General features: G+C 39.8%; 1 protein-coding gene across 3 annotated transcripts in view; it reads left to right on the top strand.

Moving 5' to 3' along the window:
- The first annotated feature begins 5,887 nt into the window (after positions 1-5,887).
- Positions 5,888-20,189, top strand: part of Calcr (calcitonin receptor) — a 79,214-nt gene continuing 64,912 nt past the window's right edge. For 2 of the 3 annotated variants that reach the window (XM_021190642.2, XM_021190640.1), the window contains exons 1-3: positions 5,888-6,164; positions 7,180-7,365; positions 18,877-18,982. In XM_021190642.2, the coding sequence (XP_021046301.1) occupies positions 18,960-18,982 (23 nt within the window). In that variant the 5' untranslated portion in view covers positions 5,888-6,164; positions 7,180-7,365; positions 18,877-18,959. Of the gene's footprint in view, positions 6,165-6,963; positions 6,997-7,179; positions 7,366-18,876; positions 18,983-20,189 lie in introns of those variants that run through there. The other variant, XM_021190641.1, reaches the window with a different exon arrangement.

Genomic DNA, 20,189 nt, shown 5'->3' with positions numbered 1-20,189 from the left:
AAACTCCCATCACCATCAAATTCCAGAATTATCACAAATACCCTACCATCTCCATTGTTGCTTTGTGAGCATCATCCGTCTCCACGCCAACATTCATTTCTTCTGCTCAGAAAGACTAGTTTCTTTAAAACCCAATAATCTTCTAAGACAAATAAATTCTGCTGATAATGCCTCCAAGAATGAATTTCTTTCCCAGCTTCCTGCAATAGAAAGCTTTCCCTATTCAAAGCGATTGCCTTCGCTATTTCTATTTATAAATAATCACTAAGCTATTTTTGAGATTAAAAAACAAAACACAATCAATCCCATTTCATGGAGTCATACAACATTGCATATTATGGAATCAAACCTATTTACAAATTTTAAAATGAATGCAGTATATAAAACCGTGTATATACTTGAGGAATAACCAGAATCTATACTTTCCAAAAGATAATCTACAAACCAGCATCAAAATCATGTGAACTCCTTAGGAATTCAGAAATCTTCATCTGCTGCACAGCGTGAGTAGCTGAGTTCAGTTGCAACCACAATGGAAAGCTTAGACCTAACGGTGCACACCTGTAATACCAGGGCACGGGACTGATAACAAAAGGTTTCTTAAGGCTTGCTGGCCAGATAGTCTAGCAGATTCTGTGTGCACCAGATTAATTGAGAGAGGATATTTTTAAAAATTAAGGTGGAGAAATGTTAAAGGAGGCACCCTGGAGTTGTTAACTGGCCTCCAGGAGCACACACTCACACACACACACACACACACACACACACACACAATCTCAAGGCCCACTCCAAAGGTACCAAGGAGAAGCCACAGTGCATCAAGATCCCCATTTAGTTTGCAGCCCTTTAAAACCTGAACAGCAAGGCACTAACTTCTAAATCTGACATTCTGCACTTAGCAGAAGGTGATGGTTGTCTAGTATATCACATAACATCTTAATTTAGATTCATAAGAAACATAAACATTTCTTTTCAAATAATATTTTATAATAGAGACACTTTCAAGAAGCTGGGGATCTAGCTGGTCCATCACTGAGAGATAAAATCATGAGCAGATACGCTTTAAGAAGGGGGAACACAGAATCCATCCACTAGAGATTTTGAAACCTTGGGAGGGGGGAATCATCTGAAGAGGTTTAGGCAGCAAGGAGAAACAAGTCGGCAGATTGAATATATTCTTTAAACAGAGCAGTAATGAGGAGGACATGGGAAAATACTGCCCCCTTTGAAGCGGAAAAAGTGGAGCTGGGAAAAGCAGAGGCAGGTAACTGAACGCGAGATTTCACTCTCTTCCCCGATAAACACAGTCATCTGTAATCAATTTATTTTCTGTAATCAGTTTTGAAGAACAGTAACCTGAGTGACAGGGATAGTTCAGGATCACCCCAAGGATAGCAGGCTTGCCCCATTCCAGTGCCTCCCTCCCATTCAGCCTTCGCCTTATTTCCTAGTCCTATTTTTTTTTTTATTTGTTTTGTTTTGTTTTTCTTTTAAAACTGGAGGATTCTTTGATTTTTGCAATTTCTGCCTTTGAAAAATCTGTACACCTTTGCCACCTTCTCTGAATAAACTCTATAATTAAAATCTATTTTTGAAATATTTACAGATGTCTGCCAAGGGCCTCTTCCACTATTTAGAATCCTAAGGGTTTTTGTTGTTGTTGTTGTTGTTGTTGTTGTTGTTGTTGTTGTTGTTTTTAACATTAAGAAAGCAAGCCCATGAGAGGCAAGCAAAAAGTCCGACCCAGTGCCTTACAGCCTTGTCATTTACTCTCCCTCTGCTCTCAGACCAGCTAGTGCTGGAGTGGAGGATACAGGAGATCCCATTCTTACATTTACAGAAACATTGCCGTCCAGAATGTGTGCAAATTAATCATCCTGCAGTCGACTCCTGGCTACTTTGTCAAAACATTTAACACATTCGACATCTGCCCATGCAGTTGTTTAACAGTAATAAAAATGTGCCTACCCTATAGAATTAAGATAAAACCGATGCTTGGTAAAAAAAAAAAAAAAAAAAAAAAAAAAAAAAACAAATCAGTACATAGTAAGTTTTCAATAAGGGAGAGCCGATAAAAGTCTTGGTTTTTTCATTATAAAGCCAAAAGTTAAGAACTGCAGCTATGAAAGACAATTTACATTTTTTGCTTTATAGCTCTAGGGGAAGTTGTATATTGCTCTGAGCGTTCTAATAAGATATCCTGACAATTTACGCTAAGAGGTTAGCAGCAAGTGAGAGTTTCCCCACTAATATAACGTAATATGAAGCAGCCCTAGAAAGTACAGAAAACTGGGGCTACTTTTCCCACGGTTCCTCTCTTCCAAATCCACGAGCACAGATCAAATACGACTAAATTTCAGAGAGCCTTTTACAGAGGCACACATACCCACACATGCACACATCCCAAGATGAATAGATTCCTGACCAAACGATATCTTTAATAGGGGATGGATGGGTGAGACAAAAGCACACCAGGAGGATTTTTCTAGGAAGGCATGAGGGACTCAGCTCAAGGAGAACCTTCCCTCACACGTAGAGCAACACGGCCATGCCTGCATCTCAGCTGTCTGCCAGCCATCTCCTTGGTACTGTCAGTACCTGAAGATAACCACTCTCCTGCTTACTATTATGGGCATCCAGCCGACCCACATTAGGATGCAAGCTCTTGGTACTCAATTATTCAGGTTTTTTTTTCTTTTAATGAATGGGTGCATACATTTTATTTTTATATATTTATTTATTTATTTATTATTTTTTGTAGATTCCGCCCCCCCAACTCCTGGATTTCTCTCTGGAATTTTCTTTATAAAACAGGAAGTATCTATTTCCCAACTTCATCAGACATGGAATAATTAGTTTCCATTACGACTCAGTAGTATACACCCTGCCACGACCTCTTACGATGGGTTATTTATTGACTGAGTTAACTGTTAACCCAAGTAAACTTTATACTGAGTAGAATTAGGAAAGACATTTCCTAGTTCCCGAGGAATTTGTGGTTCAGCTTCGCTTTAGTTTAGTTTTTCTGTTTGTTTGGGGGTTTTTGTTTGTTTGTTTTCTGCTGTCAGGAGATGTAGTCTTTAGAGAAATACAACTGTGAGATGCACCAGCTCCATGTCAAAAAAAAAAGGAGCCAGAAAATCAAAGCAGACTTTCTTCCTTCCGGAAAAGAATGATCTATCAGGTCAAAGTTCAAATTGTTTCAAAGGAAGAAAATTATTTTTTACCAAGATGAATTATTATTCTCACTGTCATCCTGAGGTCTGTAAAGCTGAAGGGTAATTACATAGAGGATAATCACCAGCTGCTGCGTGTTCAAGAAGGCCGAAAAGGAAGCACTGCGTGTCCGTATACGGACTGTGGGCTTCCTGGGGTTGAAACTGCATATTATACACCTTAGGTACCTCAGGGTGACTAGTCCAGTGTATTATGACCCAAGGGTATTAAGTATACTCTAAATGGAGTATAATGATCTGGGGTGTATTTCAATACAATGAAGCTTTGCCTATCAGGATTTAATAAAGGAACAGATTAAGTCCCTGAGAGAAACTTTTTTGTCTAGATTATTTTTAAAAAAGAGAACAAACTTGGGGAAAGAGAGACAGTTCCATGAGTACAGTGCTCACTGTATAAGGATAAGGAGCTGAGCCCACAGCCCTGGCATCCTCCTGCCAGCAGCTCAGACCTGTAATCCAGGAGCTGAAGGGCAGATGAGGCAGATACCAGACTTTCGCTAGCCAGCCAAACGACAAGCTCTGTACTTCATGCATTGCCACGCTCTAAGCAATGAAGTCCGGGAGTTTTAAAGACAGAGGTGGAATTTGCCTCTAACTCATTTAGTTCTTTAAGGTCCAGACACTGAAGATAAGATTGATTACAGAGTCTTCCTAAACTCACGGCTGCCTAACAGACAAGATGTTTAAAGAGGGATGGACAGAAGGAGACCAGAAACCCTTTCATAAAACTTCAGCACTTTGAAATCAAGAGTAATCAGGGACAATTGCAGAAATATAGGATTAACCATTAACTTGATTATTTCCTGAATGCCACACAGATACATTTGTTTTACTCAAAGGTTTATTTGTAAATATGAGGCATCCTGTTTTGAAAAGCTGCAGCTTATCCCGAATCAAGTTTATGTTACCTTGGATTATAACCCAGCTCTTTTCCTCAGCAGTCTAGCCCAGACAGTCCCATGTGGAAGTGAGACTGAACTTCCAAGGAACCACACCCATACTTCCCAAACATGCTCCACTGTGCTAGGTTCTACTCCAGTTCACTACACTGACTTTGGAACAAGCAACAGATTTCAAAAAGTCTAGATCACCGAGCAAACAGACCTTTGCTATTTCATGGCCCCCCACATCCACATCTTTCCATCTGGGGATTTACTGTGACCACACAGAAAATATTCTGGAAGCATTAAGACAGCAACATAGCCAGCTACACTTCTGTGATTCCAAATGCGTCTAACAGGTGCATAGCAATTTTGGTATTAATAAATTAATGTAGCAAGCAAAGTCATTTTATTCCCCTTGAGAGACTCAGTCTCATCCCTCATCCACTCCAGCCACATCACCTTCCCCAAAATCTGGCCACAGTGGCTTCTTGCTTCGCCAAGATTACTTCTGGCACAATTAGTACCTTAATTAGTTGAGGTTGCCTATGCTTATACCACGCATGCTTTAAGGCTTTATAACATATGTGTGCTGTTTCCCCGATAGTTCTTAGACTTTTTTTTTTTTTCTTAATCTAAGTCGTGTACAACTCTGTGACTTTACAGAAGCATTATCCAATTTGCTATCAGAACACTCCTGTTTGTTATCAATACCGGGGGATGCCCAAGGATCGGTCAACAACTACAACAAACTAATTTCCCTGTGCTAGCTGGACAGTGAGTGACACTTTCTTCCTCTCACCAATCATTTCCCCAATTCACTGATAGTTCAGGGGTTGGGGCTACAAAAGAATAATTCCAGATATTTGGCCCCCCAGCAGTTGCTACAGTATATAGTAGATACATTAACAATTTTAATAATTCTGTGCTGTTTGTACCCATGAAGGCAATTAAGGTTACAAAGAGAATTTTTTTAAAAGAAGGTTTGATCAGATGTCGGCTGGCTAGCAGCAATTGGAAAATCAGAGAGCTACTGAACCCAGGACGGATGTTAAAGCACACAGGCAAGGCTTACATCTAAATCCTGGATTTAGAGGGTCTCTTTTGATTTTTTTTTTATATTAGCCCAAATTAATTGTACAAATAGGAAGTTTTCCATACAGGTTTTGTGCATGTTGCTCTGCATTTTTCTTGGCTAACATCCCTCTCACCCGAATGTCTGGTCCCTTGTCACATTTCACACGGCTAACAATATTACTGCCACTTAGATCCAGGAAATGAAGGGGCTAGAGACCCTCTTCCCCTGCAGTGGAGGAGCAGTGTTTTAGGTTTGAATGCATGATGAGTCTCACTCGGCCCTCTTGGTCACCCGATTGAAGGTGAGAGGGAAAAGCAGAAAGCAAATGGAATAGGGGGCCTATGAAGACTACCCCCCATGGAAATTGTAGAGCTGATTTGTCTTCCACTGGGACAATGAAAGTCCCAAACTAAACAGATTAGAGGCCCCTATAGTCTCTCTGCGTGGAAGAGTCGATGGGGGGGGGGGGTTCAAATTAGGACAGAAGCACACACACTTTTGCCTAAAGTCACTGACTTCAGGGGCAAGGGATCCAAGGATGGATGAGCCACAAGAGCTGCAGCCCCTTTCACAAGACACCTGAATCTGTCACCCAGAACTACCCAAACTCTTAACCTCTGAGCGCCTAGGAAAGTATTTTGTCTTGCTGTCTGACGCTTCCCCATTCTATTATTACTATTTCTTCTGCTGGTGTGTTAGTCACCTCGAGGGCTACAGCCACTTTGCATTCCCGGGATACACAGGTAAACTGCTTTTCCTGGCTTTTGCTTGAACAGTCAGGAAAAAAAGTGCCCGCTGATGCCTGGCTGCACCCAGCTCTAGATAGGAGGTGGAGGGTAGCCCATTCTTGGAAGCAACTTGCCTTCCTCCCAGGGTACGCCAGCCAGCCCAGACTGCTCCCTGCCTGGAATCAGATTGTCCCGGCTGGCTTTCAGTGTAGAAGGGGAATTGTCCTCAACACCAAGTCAGGTAGGTACCTCAGACTACTCTTTCCTAGCCGTCCTCACTTCGGTCACTCACCCTAAGATAATAACCCAGCAACAACCTCTTTTGTGGAGGGCAATGTCCCCCCAAATCCAACCTGCACCTTAGGTTGCACCTGCCCAAATCCAGAGGGGTCCAGGGCTTGCTGGACCCTCTGGTTTTTCTTACCCTCTGCCTCCGGGGTCCTTACTCAGCACTCCAGGTCTTGGTAAGCTGTTTTCTCACGCTCCCACCCTAATTTTACGGCCGCGCCCCACTACAGATCCCACTCTCCATCGGGTCCCTGGTGCGGTCCCCTGAGTGACCACTTTTGGAGCCAGGGTACCACTCTCTCTGGGGGTAGGGTTCTTTGGGAAACTCACCTCCCTACGGAATTTTCATCCTCCAGGGAAGGGGTTGGACTCTCAGAAAGCTGCCTCCAGGGACGGGTTACGATCACTGAGCCCAATCTGTCGACCACCCAACTCCCTCCCTACTCAGGGTCTAACTGGGGACCCTCTCTTGCTTCCCGGGGCTCCGAACACTGGGGTGTGGGGACTCTTGGGGTGTGGAGCAGCGGCAGCGCGTGCAGACCCTCTCCCGCCGGGGCTTGGGGTCCGGAGGAGCACCGAACGGCTGCTAGCCCCTCCCTCCGAGGGCTGGAGGGGCTGACGCGAAGGGAGGGTCCGGGCGGGGCCGGCTCTGAGATCGTCCGCCCCCCCTCGGCCGCCGCGCGTAGGGAGGAGGGAGCGGGTGACGCGCGCACCGAAAAGGACTTAAGTCGGAGAAGTTTGCGCACAGCTTCATCTCTGGGCGAGCAGCGGCAGGCTCTGCTAAGGTGAGGCTCCCGCGCTTTGGGGAGCAGAGCAGCCGGGAAAAGGACCTTGCCTGGAGCCTTTTTTGCTTTGCAGTCTTGGGCTTTAACCCTACCCCATAAAGGAGGCTTAAAGAGTCTGGAAATTGGAAGGTGGGCAAGAAGGGGTGCTTAAGACTAATTCAGTTTGCTCTCACTTTAAACTAGGAGAGCCAGCCGCCCAAGACTCTGGGCGGACTGTACCTGGCGGCTTGCAGACAACTCCTGGTTGGAGAGGCGCTTACTTCTGCGCCTCACCCTGCGGTTGGCATCCCCTGCCTGGAGATGCCTAGTGAAGTCTGTGTTCCTGAGAACACCTGAGCTGCGCCTAGACACCCTGCAAGAGAATTCCTGGTAAGAAGAAGGTTTTTATTTCCTTTCTTTTTTTCTTTTTTTGGATGGGATGATTGGAATTAAAGATGTGGAGTGTCCCAGGAAAGGTGGTAGTTAGAACAATAATTTGTGGATTTTTTTTTTTCAAAATTGTAGTTTGACTGGTTGATACCTTGTGGATTTTTTTAATTGCAAAATTGTAATTTGACTGGTTGATACTTTGTGAATTTTTTTATTGCAAAATTGTAGTTTGACTGGTTGATACTTTGAGGATTTTTTTTAATTGCAAAATTGTAGTTTGACTGGTTGATACCTTGTGGACTTTTTTAATTGGAAAATTGTAATTTGACTGGTTGATACTTTGTGAATTTTTTTTATTGCAAAATTGTAGTTTGTCTGGTTGATACTTTGTGGATTTTTTTATTGCAAAATTGTAGTTTGACTGGTAGATACCTTGTGGATTTTTTTAATTGCAAAATTGTAATTTGACTGGTTGATACTTTGTGGATTTTTTTTTTTTTTTTATTGCAAAACGTTTGTCTGTGATGTTTAGAGGTTTTCCTGTAGGGTCCGCTTAGTCTCAGTTGCTTCATTTTACCACGGCTTAAAAAAATAAAAAAAAAGGTGTCATTGGAAGATGTGCTAGTTTATAACTTTGTGTTAAGGAGCTCTCTGGTTCTGTGGGAGTTTTACGATATTACTCATGAATTTTCTCTCAAAAGTTTTAGCCTCCTGCAATGTTGAGGATAGCAACTTCTAGGATTAAGGTCGTAGCTTTTCCTAATAGGTGTTTAGTAGGTATCAATTAAAGAATGTGGGCATCTAGGCAGTGCTGTGCTGGGTCTTGGATACAGTGGTGAATGGTGCTGCTTGTTTGGTCATGTTCTCCACAGAATTTCCAACAATCATTTATGCATAGCAGCCATTCTTCACACCTATTAGGAAAAATCTGTTGTGTGCATAGTTTCCTAATAAGCCTCCTTTGTTTTCTTGACCTTCCTAAAACAGGGTGAATGGTGTTAATTAGGGGTCAATTAATTAATTGACCCCTTCAAGAGGTCACTTTTCCTGAGGTCAAAGTAGGTGTGAAGTCAAAAATCAAAAAAGTGCACTTAGAATGGCCGCCTATTCTGCAAGCTTTGCCTCTGGAATCTACCTACTAGTTCTTGATGATACCTTTAATCTAATAGTATATTAATTTATAACATATTGTAAATCTATATACTTAATCTATAATATATTGTAAATCAGAAAAAGGAAGCATGAGCCTTAGGTGAGCATGACCACCTCTGTGGTTGAAATGACTCTGAACGAGCCTGTCTGAATGATATTTGTTGAATTGCTGGGCATCTGAGAGAGAGAAAAAAAAATGTTTAAAATGAACTACAACGTTAACCATGTAGGTACTGAAACCAATCTTAAATAACCCAGTCTCCAAGTATCACTGTCTGAAATGATGATAAAAGACAAATATTTTATATAGTCAAGCTTGCTGACTTGCTGTTAAGGACAAAGTGGGAATGCTTCTATTTATTTATTTTTATTAGATATTTTCTTTATTTACATTTCAAATGTTAACCCCTTTCCTGGTTTCCCCTCCTAAAACCCCCTATCTCATCCTCCCTCCCCTGCTCACCAACCCACCCACTCCTGCTGCTCAGTCCTAGCATTCCCCTACACTGGGGCATCGAGCCTTCACAGGACGAAGGGCCTCCTCTCATTGATGTCTGACAAGGTCATATTCTGCTACATATGCAGCCGGAGCCATGGGTCCTTCCATGTGTACTCTTTGGTTGGTGACTTAGTCCCTGGGAGCTCTGGGGGTACTGGTTAGTTCATATTGCTCCTCCTATGGAGCTGCAAAGCCCTTCAGCTCCTTCTGTCCTTTCTCTAGCTTCTTCATTGGTGACCCGGTGCTCAGTTCACTAGTTGGCTGAGAGCATTCACCTCTGCATTTGTTAGGCACTGGCAGAGCCTCTCCAGAGATATCTCAGAATACAGCTGTATAGGAATGCTTTTACTGTTATGACATTAAGTATAATTTTTAATTGCTAGTTGTTGGCCTTATTTACTTTCAGTAGTTGATCCTTAGGTGACCATGACCACCTTTGTGGTTGAAATGACTCTGAATGAGCGTGCCTATTCATGGATATTTGTTGAAATTGTTGGGCAGCTGAGAGAAAAGTGATATTTAAAATAAACTATAGGTTGACCATGTAGGTCCTAAAACCAATATTAAATAGCCGAGTCTCCAAGTTTCACTGTCTGAAATGATGATAAAAGACAAGTATTTTATATAGTCAAGCCCAGGCTGACTTACTGTTAAGGACAAAGTGGGAATGTTATATTTATTAAGTATAAATTGTAATTGCTTTTTGTTGGCCTTACATACTTTCAGTAGTTGATCCTTAGGTGACCATGCCACCTTTGTGGATGAAGTGACTCTGGGCAAGCCTGTCTATTCAAGGCTATTTGTTGAAATTGTTGGGCAACTGAGAGGAAAAAAACGTTCTTTATGATACCTTTAATCTAATTATAGTATTTAATCTATAGTATATTGTAAATCAGAAAAGGGAAGCACGATCCTTAGGTGACCATGACCACTTTTGTGGTTGAAATGACTCTGAATGAGCCTTTCTATTCAAGGATATTTGTTGAAATTGTTGGGCAACTGAGAGAAAAAAAAATGTATAAAATAAACTATAGGTTGAGCATGTAGGTCCTGAAACCAATATGAAATAGCCCAGTCTCCAAGTTTCACTTCCTGAAATGATGATAGAATACAAGTATAATTTTAAATTTATTTATTTATTTACACTCCCATATTTTATTCACCACCACCCTCCAACTGTTCTACATCCCACACCTCCTCCCCACCCCCCCCTGTCTCCACTTGGATGTCCCCACCTCCTACCCCACCTGACCTCTAAACTCCCTGGAGCCTCCAGTCTCTTGAGGGTTAGGTGCATCCTCTCTGAATGAACACAGACACAGCAGTTCTCTACTGTATGTGTGTTGGGGGGCTCATATCAGCTGGTGTATGCTGTTTGTTAGGTGGTCCAGTGTTTGAACGACCTCGGGGGTCCAGATTAATTAAGACTGCTGGTCCTCCTACAGAATTGCCCTTCTCCTCAGCTTCTTTCAGCCTTCCCTAATTCAACAACAGGGGTCACCTACTTCTGTCCATTGATTGAGTACAACTATCTGATTCTTTCAGCAGCTTGTTGGGTCTTTCAGAGGGCAGTCATGCTAGGCCCCTTTTTGTGAGCGCTCCATAGCCTCAGTAATAGTGTCAGGTCTTGGGACCTCCCCTAGAGCTGGATCCCATTTTGGGTCTGTGGCTGGACCTTCTTTTCCTCGGGCTCCTTTCCATTTCCATCCCTGCAGTTCTTTCAACAGTAACAATTATGGGTCAGAGTTGTGACTGTGGGATAGCAACCCCATCCCTCACTTGATGTCCTGTCTTCCTGCTGGAGGTGGGCTCTTTAAGTAACCTCTCCCTACTGTTGGGCATTTCATGTCCCTCCCTTTGAGACCTGAGAGTCTCTCACCTCCCAGGTCTCTGATGCATTCTGGAGGGTCCTCCCCCCCCAATCTCCTACCTCCCAAGGCTGTTAGTTTTTCTATCTCTCTGCTGGCCCTCATGGCTTCAGTCCTTTTCCCTCACACAATACCAGATCAGGTTCTCCTATCCCCCCCCCCCAACTCCTCCATCCTCCACCCACCCACTTTCCCTCCCAGGTCCTTCCCTCCCTCCTCACTTGTGATTGCTTTAGAAAAGTATTTTATATAGTCAAGCCAGCTGACTTGCTTTTAAGGACAAAATGAGAATGCTTTTAATGTTATGATATTTATTTAGTATAATTTGTAGTTGTTTGTTGTTGGCCTTACATACTTTCAGTATTTAAATAATTCAGCTTTAAAAATTTAGGATTGCTGGTTTCGTATGCTTTTGTTATAAGAGGAATTGATAGGGCTAGGTTTGCAAAGGCCTCTATTTTATCAGAGTTCACACTCATTTCTATTCTGCTTGTAGCAGCCCCAAACAACCTTTTGATTCAACAATGACTCTCACCTACAGTTAATTTTAATAACTAAAGTCTTAGAGTAATATTTATCATATTATAAAAATGCTTATTGCTTATTATTTATTGACCACACCAACACACTGAATACTGTAATCTAAACATAATAAAAAATGTATTCACTATAATTGATCCAAAGGACATACTCTAAATATATTGTATTGTTTGATGATATTTATATTTAAATTTAATGTTTATTTCTTATTGCCCAGTTACTCATAATTTTGGAAGATTTGGGGTAAATAAAGATAGCCTTTATTTCAAGCAATTAAAAGAAATGACGCTAAAATATCAAATAGTCATGCCGTGGTATCTCTTTTTCATGAATCTCCAAGAAACCTCACACACACATTCTTTCAATGGTGGTTTGAATGTAAATAATATATTTTGTTGGTGTTTATTAAAGTAAAGGTGAGGTGAAAATTGGGGGGGGATCAATGATGATTTACTAATAAATTGAACTGACTTTCTCAACTTGAGCCACAAATTAGAATCTCTGAGAGAATTTTTATTTAATGAAAAAAAGAAAAAAGAAAAAAGAGAGCATGCCAGACCCACCTAAACTAATTAAATCACAGTATCTTGGGGGAAAGGCCTGTGTTTTGATGAATATCTTCAGGTGATTACATGCAACCCTTACTGATATGAATCAGCTGATACAGTTTTCTATGAGTTGATAGACCATATTCATGTAGGAATGTCTTGGTGAACACAAATGCTACTTATTCTGATCTTTGGATTTCTTTGAGCCCATTAATGTTGAAGGATCTGAAGATAAATGTCATTTGTTGTATTGCCAGTCAACTCTTTGTTTCCATGTATGTGATGCATATAAGTTGATTCTCTAACTAGAAGAAAGATTTTATTCTTTATGTTAGATTGTTAAATCATAACAGATTTTCCCAGAAAAGAAGCTATCCTGCTATCCAGAAAATTCCTTACTATATGAACTCTAGCTTCAGGAAATGTTTTTAAAAAATGCTTTACGAAGCAAAGAATTTTATTTCCTTTTACTAAGACCAATATGCTATACAATGTGCAAATGTGCATTTTGAAAGGGGAATGAGAAACCTTAGAGCCCTTCTCCTTGGCATACCAATATCATACTCTGGGTGCCAACTGTGTTCTAATATTCTCATACAAATTGGTTTTGTAAAACTCATCATAAGCTTTTGAGGTAAAATCTACTGCCCTGATTTTATACATGAGAAAATTGAGGTTCCATTCTGTTAATACACTTGCTTAATATAGCAAATCAAGTAATATAAAGATGTACTCAAACCCATAGCTTCTTACTTCTTTAACTGTATCATAAAACACATATTAAGTGAATATTTATATTTTTAACTTTTAAAGACACCATCTGTTTGAAAGTAGTATAGGGTAAGGGCAAAACTTCTGATGTAGCTGTGCCCAGGAAGGACTCCCAGCTCTACCACTGTTTGGCTGCATAAATCAGGCAAGTATTTCAACTTTTCTGGGTTATAAAGGCTATGTCTATTTAAAAGATTTTATTTTATGTGCATTAAGTGAATTACTGTTTGTAAAGCATTTGGGTGTTTATGCATAGTGGGTTCTATGTAAGTGTTTAAATGTCTATTTTTAAAATGCCACTTATTCATAAGCATTTTTATTATTTATTAAAAGCCAACCAGTGACTTAAGTCTGCCAGTACATAAGAATTCACATCCTTGTCCTTAAGATGTTGCATCTAGTAAAAAATAAGCATAAATAAGTAGATGGTTATTTCAGGCAGACATTGGCATTTTTCCCATCTTGAGTATAATTAAAAGCACAGTTTGGTATACGACAGTGATGTATCTTTCAGTGTCAATGTGATCCCGAACTCCAACTGATAAAGAACAAATGGTAATATTCTGTGTTGTTAAGGTGATCCTACCTTGTTTTAAATTTCATCAAAACAGAAAATCATAAGCTGTGGCTTTGATGTGTAAGATTAGAGGTAACCTATGGTGAGGTGGTTACAGAGCTTGAAACTTTGTTTCTTATTCAAGTAAACCATGGGGTTGAAACACTGAGGATGAATTTGTAGAAAGTCCCATTGCCATATGTTGATTAATACTGTTAAATACAATTTTCTCAAATCAGTTTTTCAAGAGCAGTGTGTGTGTGTGTGTGTGTGTGTGTGTGTGTGTGTGTGTGTGTGTTTAGAATGTGGTTTTACTTTTAATCCTGAAAAAAAAAATGAATTTAGAAGATCAAATGCTCATCAAAGAATATAGTAAAAGTCCCTGACACTGAGCTGGCTTGCAAGAGAACATCTGGGAGCCCACTGTTCTCCCTAGATGGTGCCTGTAGCTCCACTCACCTGCCAACACCTGTGGGCACCTGTGAACACTTGACTTTGCTCTGTTCTGATGGAAGTTTCTATTTAAAGAAATCGTGCACATTAGTGTCCTGTGTATGAGGATAGTTTGGATTATTTAACCATAAGGAGTTAGTTCTCAAAGAAATGAAGTACCTAGTTCAGTGCAGTGCAATCAATATTTCTGCAACCAATATTTAGCTGTATTGTTGCACTAACATTTTTTGTCAGTGTAGTCTTTTCTCTCAAATTATCAAATATTGGGGTACTTCTGATTTCTGACAGAAGTGAGGCTTTTCCAAAAGCTCTTCAGCTGCCCTTTTTATTACCATTATCAAAACATTTAAATTTTCTCCCAATATTCAGCCACATTTAAGTCCCTGTGTTTTGAATTTACAACACAGCCAGAATTATTTTCAAGCTACAGTCTTGTCATACTCTGTTCAAAATTGTTCAGTTAATGTCAAAGGGTATGGCCCTCTTTTAAGACCCTTCATGATAAAAACCTCATTTAATTTCCTCCCATTAATGGTATGGAGAAAATCTCAGCAGTTCCTTAATTCCAGCTCAGGGGCTACAATCATACTCGAAAAACTGACTCCAGAATTACAGTCCATCCTTCAAGTTCAACCTTATGCCCTTGCTTGTCAACCTCAGTTTACATCCTATTGCCTCAAAACTGGTGTGTGTGTGTGTGTGTGTGTGTGTGTGTGTGTGTGTGTGTCTGCCTGTCTGTCCATTCACTTATATAAAGTTGCTAGGCTGCTTTGCTTTGGTTTATGTTTTCTCCCAACAGTTCTTTTCCCAGGAGCTGTCCTTTATTTGTCTGGGGCTTCAGAATCTAGCATTTCATATCTAACCTATTTCCATCCCTCAGAGAATGTTAATTATTCCCCCATAACACACATGTGTGTATCCTGATACCATCACTTATATTTTAATACTCAGTAAGTATTTAATAAATGCTTATTATTTTGGTCAAAGAATATTATGATAATTACAGTTCCTTGGTGCTTTGAAGTGGGATGCAGAAACAGTTTCTAGGGAGGTGATCCGTTTAAAGAGGACGTGAGTTGTCATTAAAATGACAGTCCATAAAAAGCTGAATAAAGAGGGGAGACATGAAGTCATGTTACAGGTAGGAAACTAGATTGTAAAACAAACAAACAAAAACAAGAGCAGAAAGCAAAACAAAAATAACCTTCCAAAGCAAAGAACAACACAGGGATGTGGAAAACTGCAGACACCTGGGATGCTCCATCAAGTTTGCAGGCCATGGATAACTTCCAAAAGAGCATTCTGTCAGTTTCTTTAAAGACCCTCCACAGGCTCTGTGCACAGGAAACTGTGTGTGTGTGTGTGTGTGTGTGTGTGTGTGTGTGTGTGTGTGTGTGCATGTGTGTGCTACACATATAATATGTGTATATTTACTTTCATGTAACATATTCTCTTTAGCATAGTAGGGGAAAGGCCAACAAAAGCTTTACTAGCCCCCTAGGGATTCTAGTATTTCAGCATATACGAACTGTTCCCAGAATGATTATGCCCTTAGAAGTTGCATGTAAGTTTTCAGGACAAATGTGTCAATTTTTGGAAAAGATAAAAAATTTTCTAGCCATTTTATGTCCCTTTTGTTATGAATATAAGTTTACTTCTTTTCTTACTGTTCAGGGTTATACATGACAGTCATCTGTTTTCCAATCGTCTCAGCAAATCCAGACAGCTTTCTATGCTCAGATAGGGAGGAGTTAAAACTTACTTAAATTTAACTATAAAGATGCTGACAATTTTTTTCCTGAAGTGATTTTAGTCACAGTGAAGCCTGAAGTTCTCTTTTAATGTATCGACTTGCAATTGTTTCAAAACTTTGACATATTTCTCTGTAATATTTCGTCCAAATCCATTTTCATCTTTAAGCATATTAAACCCATTCTCCTGCTTCAAGCTGGAGTCAATGCCAACCTATGGAGCAAATCATGTTTTCTTCTGTAAACATTAAAAAACCTCCCTCACAGCTCGGAACCCATCACATCATGCAGAACTGTTTCCAGTGCCCCCTCCAACCCCTCTAAAGCACAAAGTAAAGTGTACGCCCATTGTCTATGGGGTCGTAGCCATGTATTTCTGCACCCATGATGAAAACGTCTTTTGAAAAATTAAATCTGTGCTGAATGTAGCTATTCTCTGAACATGGGAAGCCGAGCAGATATTTAAATAGCATCTTTAGTAGCTGGAGAAATGGCCCAGTGGTTAAGAGCACATGATGCTCTTGAAGAGGTTGGAGTTCAATTTCCAGCACACATGTCAGATGGCCCACAGCTGCCTGTAACTACTCCAGCTCAAGCCAGGGGAATTGAAAGCCAGTGGCCTCCACAGGCACCTGAACTCACATATACATACCACCGACATATGCACCTACACATAATTAAAAAATTAAAGCAATTCCTTAAACAGCATTTACAGTATAGCAGTTATTACATGCAGTCCGGGTACAATTAAAAGGATGACAGGAACATGTGCTTTGGATTACAATTAAGCCCTGCGCTGTTTTACATAAGGAAATTGTACGAAAATTACCTATGTCCAGTTTTTAATTGTGGATCCTTAAGGACATTCCTACTTCTGCTTCTTGCATATGGACAAAGCTACTCGAATACCTTATTTTCCCAGTATAGACCAGAACCAGAAGTGAGTCACACTACACAGAAAATCTATCTTCTAAGATAACCTAGGACCTCCTGATTTAGGATACACAACAAAATAACAACAAAGGCAGCAACAATTCATAGGGGCCTACTGTATGCTGCATACAGCGCTATTCCGTCACTTCTCAGGAGGCTATTATAGTATCCTGTGTCCTTATAAGGTATTATCAAACCCAATCCATCAATGAGAAAGCAGGATTAGAAACGTGAGAAAATTCATTGCTTTCTGAATGTGGCAGAGCGACAGTTCAAACCTAAGATTGATTAATCTCCTTCTCTCTGCTACTCCAATTAATGGCATTTGATGGTGACTTGAAGACCTTTTAAAAATCCTATAATTAGAATATTAATCATCATGGGTGGTCAAGCCTCTGTAACAGACGAAGTAAGGAGCCCCTCTCCACAGGCATAACAGACAACTGGTCTCCCTGGAGACGTTTAGCCTGACGTTCCACCCACGGGGCCCACAGAAGCTGTGACTGCACTTATCCCCAAATTCCCTTGGAATAGCACAAGCCCCACCTAAGGGAATGTTCTAGATGCCTAAATACATAAGCAGACATTTTTTCACAACAACCAAATGTAAAATGTAATATTGATTTATAATTTTAAGTTTTTGTTATTTGACCAATTCCTCTTTTAAAAAGTCATCAAATTAATAATTATTAACACAGCAATTTGATGGCCACAAAACATAAAAGCTCCATTTATCCTTCCCTGAAGCTCAAAGATAATTAGTGGTTATCCTATAGATAGAATGGAGAAAATATCTGTTTAATAATAATAGTGATTCCTAAAGAAAACCTTGGCTATTTAAGGAGATTGTCTCTCTAGAGTGCTTTTTTATGAAGTCATCTCAGGAAACAAAGGTAAAGGAAAGACAAATTTTATTGCTGCCAAATTTAATTTTAAACTGACTCAACTCATATATTAATTAACCAAACTTCCAATGTAATGATTTTCTATCCTTATGTGGGACAGGTAGAATTCTAGGCAAGCATAAGAGTGTCTTGCATTAAATATTGATGTTTATGGGCATTTGGATGGAACCTCTTTAGTCCAAGATTCAGAGAAGTTCTTGGCACAGAACACACAGTAATGCAAATTGCTTCAGCACCTTCTTGCCTGGGCCTACTACAAGGTTAAAAGGTCAGGACAATATTAGAACACTTTTTCATTCCTAACATCACATAGACTGCAAAGACGGCATTAAGGCAAAACCCCAACGAAGCAAATGATCATAGCTTGGGGGCCAATTCAGGAAAAAATAAGAATTTACTAGGTTGCTTCTTTTCCCATCGAAAATTAAAATAATTTTATTGTATCCCATGAGGAAAATATATATTCTTACAAATTGGAAATGTTATCTTAGTGAATAGAAGGTCAGGGAGAAACTTGGCTTTTCTTTTTAGCTACTGAAATATTAATACCTAGGCACATTTGAGGAGCAGCAGCTTGATGTCCAATTTGAATGTTATGATCTCATTGAGCTACATTTTAATTTGTTAAAACAGCACTTCTGCCTTTAAGGTGATGCCATATGTTTTCCTGGTAATTCATATTTTACCTTTATTAAGATCAGGAACGCAATGCTTTCATTAAGAAAGAAACCACAGCAAAAGTGTCACCGTTCAGCCCAGTAGAAGGTTACCACCTTCTGCCAGGGCAACCCCATCCTTCTGACTCCGTGCCCAGTGCTCTCTCCAAAGAGCAGGCAAGGTTCCTGGGAGCCATGAGCATTTGCAGAAAGCCTCATGTACCACTGTACTCATGGATGAGAGGAGGATGGAGCACATGACAGGAGTAATCTATCTTGGTTGTTCCAACTATTATCCTGGTACGCCCAGTACTTAAAATGCACACAGTAACTCCATGTGGTCCAGATACATAACTTCTTAAGAAAAAGCCCCTTTGCTTGAGCCATCCCAGAATCTCTCTTTCTGTCTCTTTTGATACTCCTGCAAGCTCAAATCTACTACTTTTTTGCTCCATACCCACAAATCTTGCTTTCTACATGTAGGATAAACTGTGTGTAACTCTCTTCAGGTAAAAAAAAATATATTATCAGCAATAATGACGTTCTCTTTGTGTAATAATTTTGAATGTTAATTCCAAAATGTTAATCTTTATACTGCAGCTATAGATATTAAAGACTTAATATTCAGTGTAAAACTAACTGAAAGAACAAATTATATCATTATAGCTAACCTGTAAACGGGAGATTTTCAAAACTTAAGAATGACTTGAGAACTAATTAAGAACTTGTAAGCAACCATGTATAGAAAATGGATAGGTTTATTAAAACATGTCAGTAAAAATAATCGTGAAAAAACATATCTACCACTTACATAGAACTTACTATGAGCCAGTAATGTTGTGTGCTTTTCACTGATTTTAATACATTTGATATCTGCAGCATCCACCTAAGGTAAGTGCCATTAGAGCGCCTTCCAGAAGAAGAAACCAAGGGAGCACGGCTGCTACACAGAGGATTTGAAAATGACTCCAAGGAGGTCCAGAGTGTAAGTAAATCAGAAAAGAGACACATACTTACTATTAAATTTCTGACAGCCTAAGTTCATTCTCTTAATGAAAAACATCTCTCGCTTTTGCATTTTGCATGTCTTGAAGCAGCAGATCCATGGATTTCTGTCTTAGAAACTATATAGAAATAATAAAGGGTTTCCTTATTCTAAATATTTTTCTCTGAAGCTATCATGCTTATACCCAGGGTTATAGTATTCCACTGTGCACTGTGCTTTACCAGGAAAAAATGTGCTTTTTCAAGTTGACAATTTCATTCATTAAAAAAAAAAATCAAGATCAACTGCAAACAAGTTGACTTATTATTTCAAAATTTCCATCCAAAATATTCAACACAACTCCTAACTGGACCTTAAAAAGAATCTCAAAACTACATTTTGCCTCTTTCCATGAGATCTAGTCAGAAACCCATGGTATCTGTGGTTTTAATGGTGTGGAGGGGAAAATAAATGTATGAGCCCAAAATGGCAAATGAAAACACATTGAATTTTAATTAGTCTAAAAATGTCAATTTTCCTATTCACTCAGAGATGATAAACTTTCCAAGCTCTATTTTGGAACATGACAGCTCATTTCCATGTTCCCCGGACAGTCTCATTTCCCTATCTGATGACTACCTTGGTACTCTGTGTACTTGGGCAAACAGGGGTGAGGGGCCAACAGGAGTGGGACTGTCCATCCCAAAGCCCAAAGGAAACTGTGTGTAAGTCCTTCGAGCACATTCGGGCTATTCAGTCTTCTGTAAGTGGTTTTTATTGATGATGTCTATGCTTGTTTATTTGCTATATCTGCATTTACATTAATTTCACCTCCTCCATTTGTTTGTCTTTTACATGTCTTACATTAGTGTAAATCATGTTTAATCTACATTTTTTTTCTCTAGTGGTACAGGTGAATTTTAGAACAGTAAGATAAAAACCATTGAGGTAGAACTTAACTTTAAGTCAAATTATCCAGCTTCCTTGGGAATTTGAGGATTATTAGGTTATTATTAAGAAGTCAAGATCACAATAATACAGGAGAATTTCCTTCTCTGTCTTATTCCATCACTGTCCAGAAACTTCTAGCTTACAAGATATAATCTTAGTAAGAAAAAGGTGTGGTTTCAGACTTATCCACAGTGGAGACAGATAGGAAAGAGGTGTGAAAGACAAAGGAACTTTGGGGAGGCTAGACAAGCACCTG

This window comes from Mus pahari, chromosome 2, assembly GCF_900095145.1.
Source record: "Mus pahari chromosome 2, PAHARI_EIJ_v1.1, whole genome shotgun sequence".
In the NCBI taxonomy this organism is placed as follows: domain Eukaryota; kingdom Metazoa; phylum Chordata; class Mammalia; order Rodentia; family Muridae; genus Mus; species Mus pahari.
Note: the sequence above shows the minus strand (reverse complement) of the source record. Positions and strands in the feature narration are given on the sequence as shown.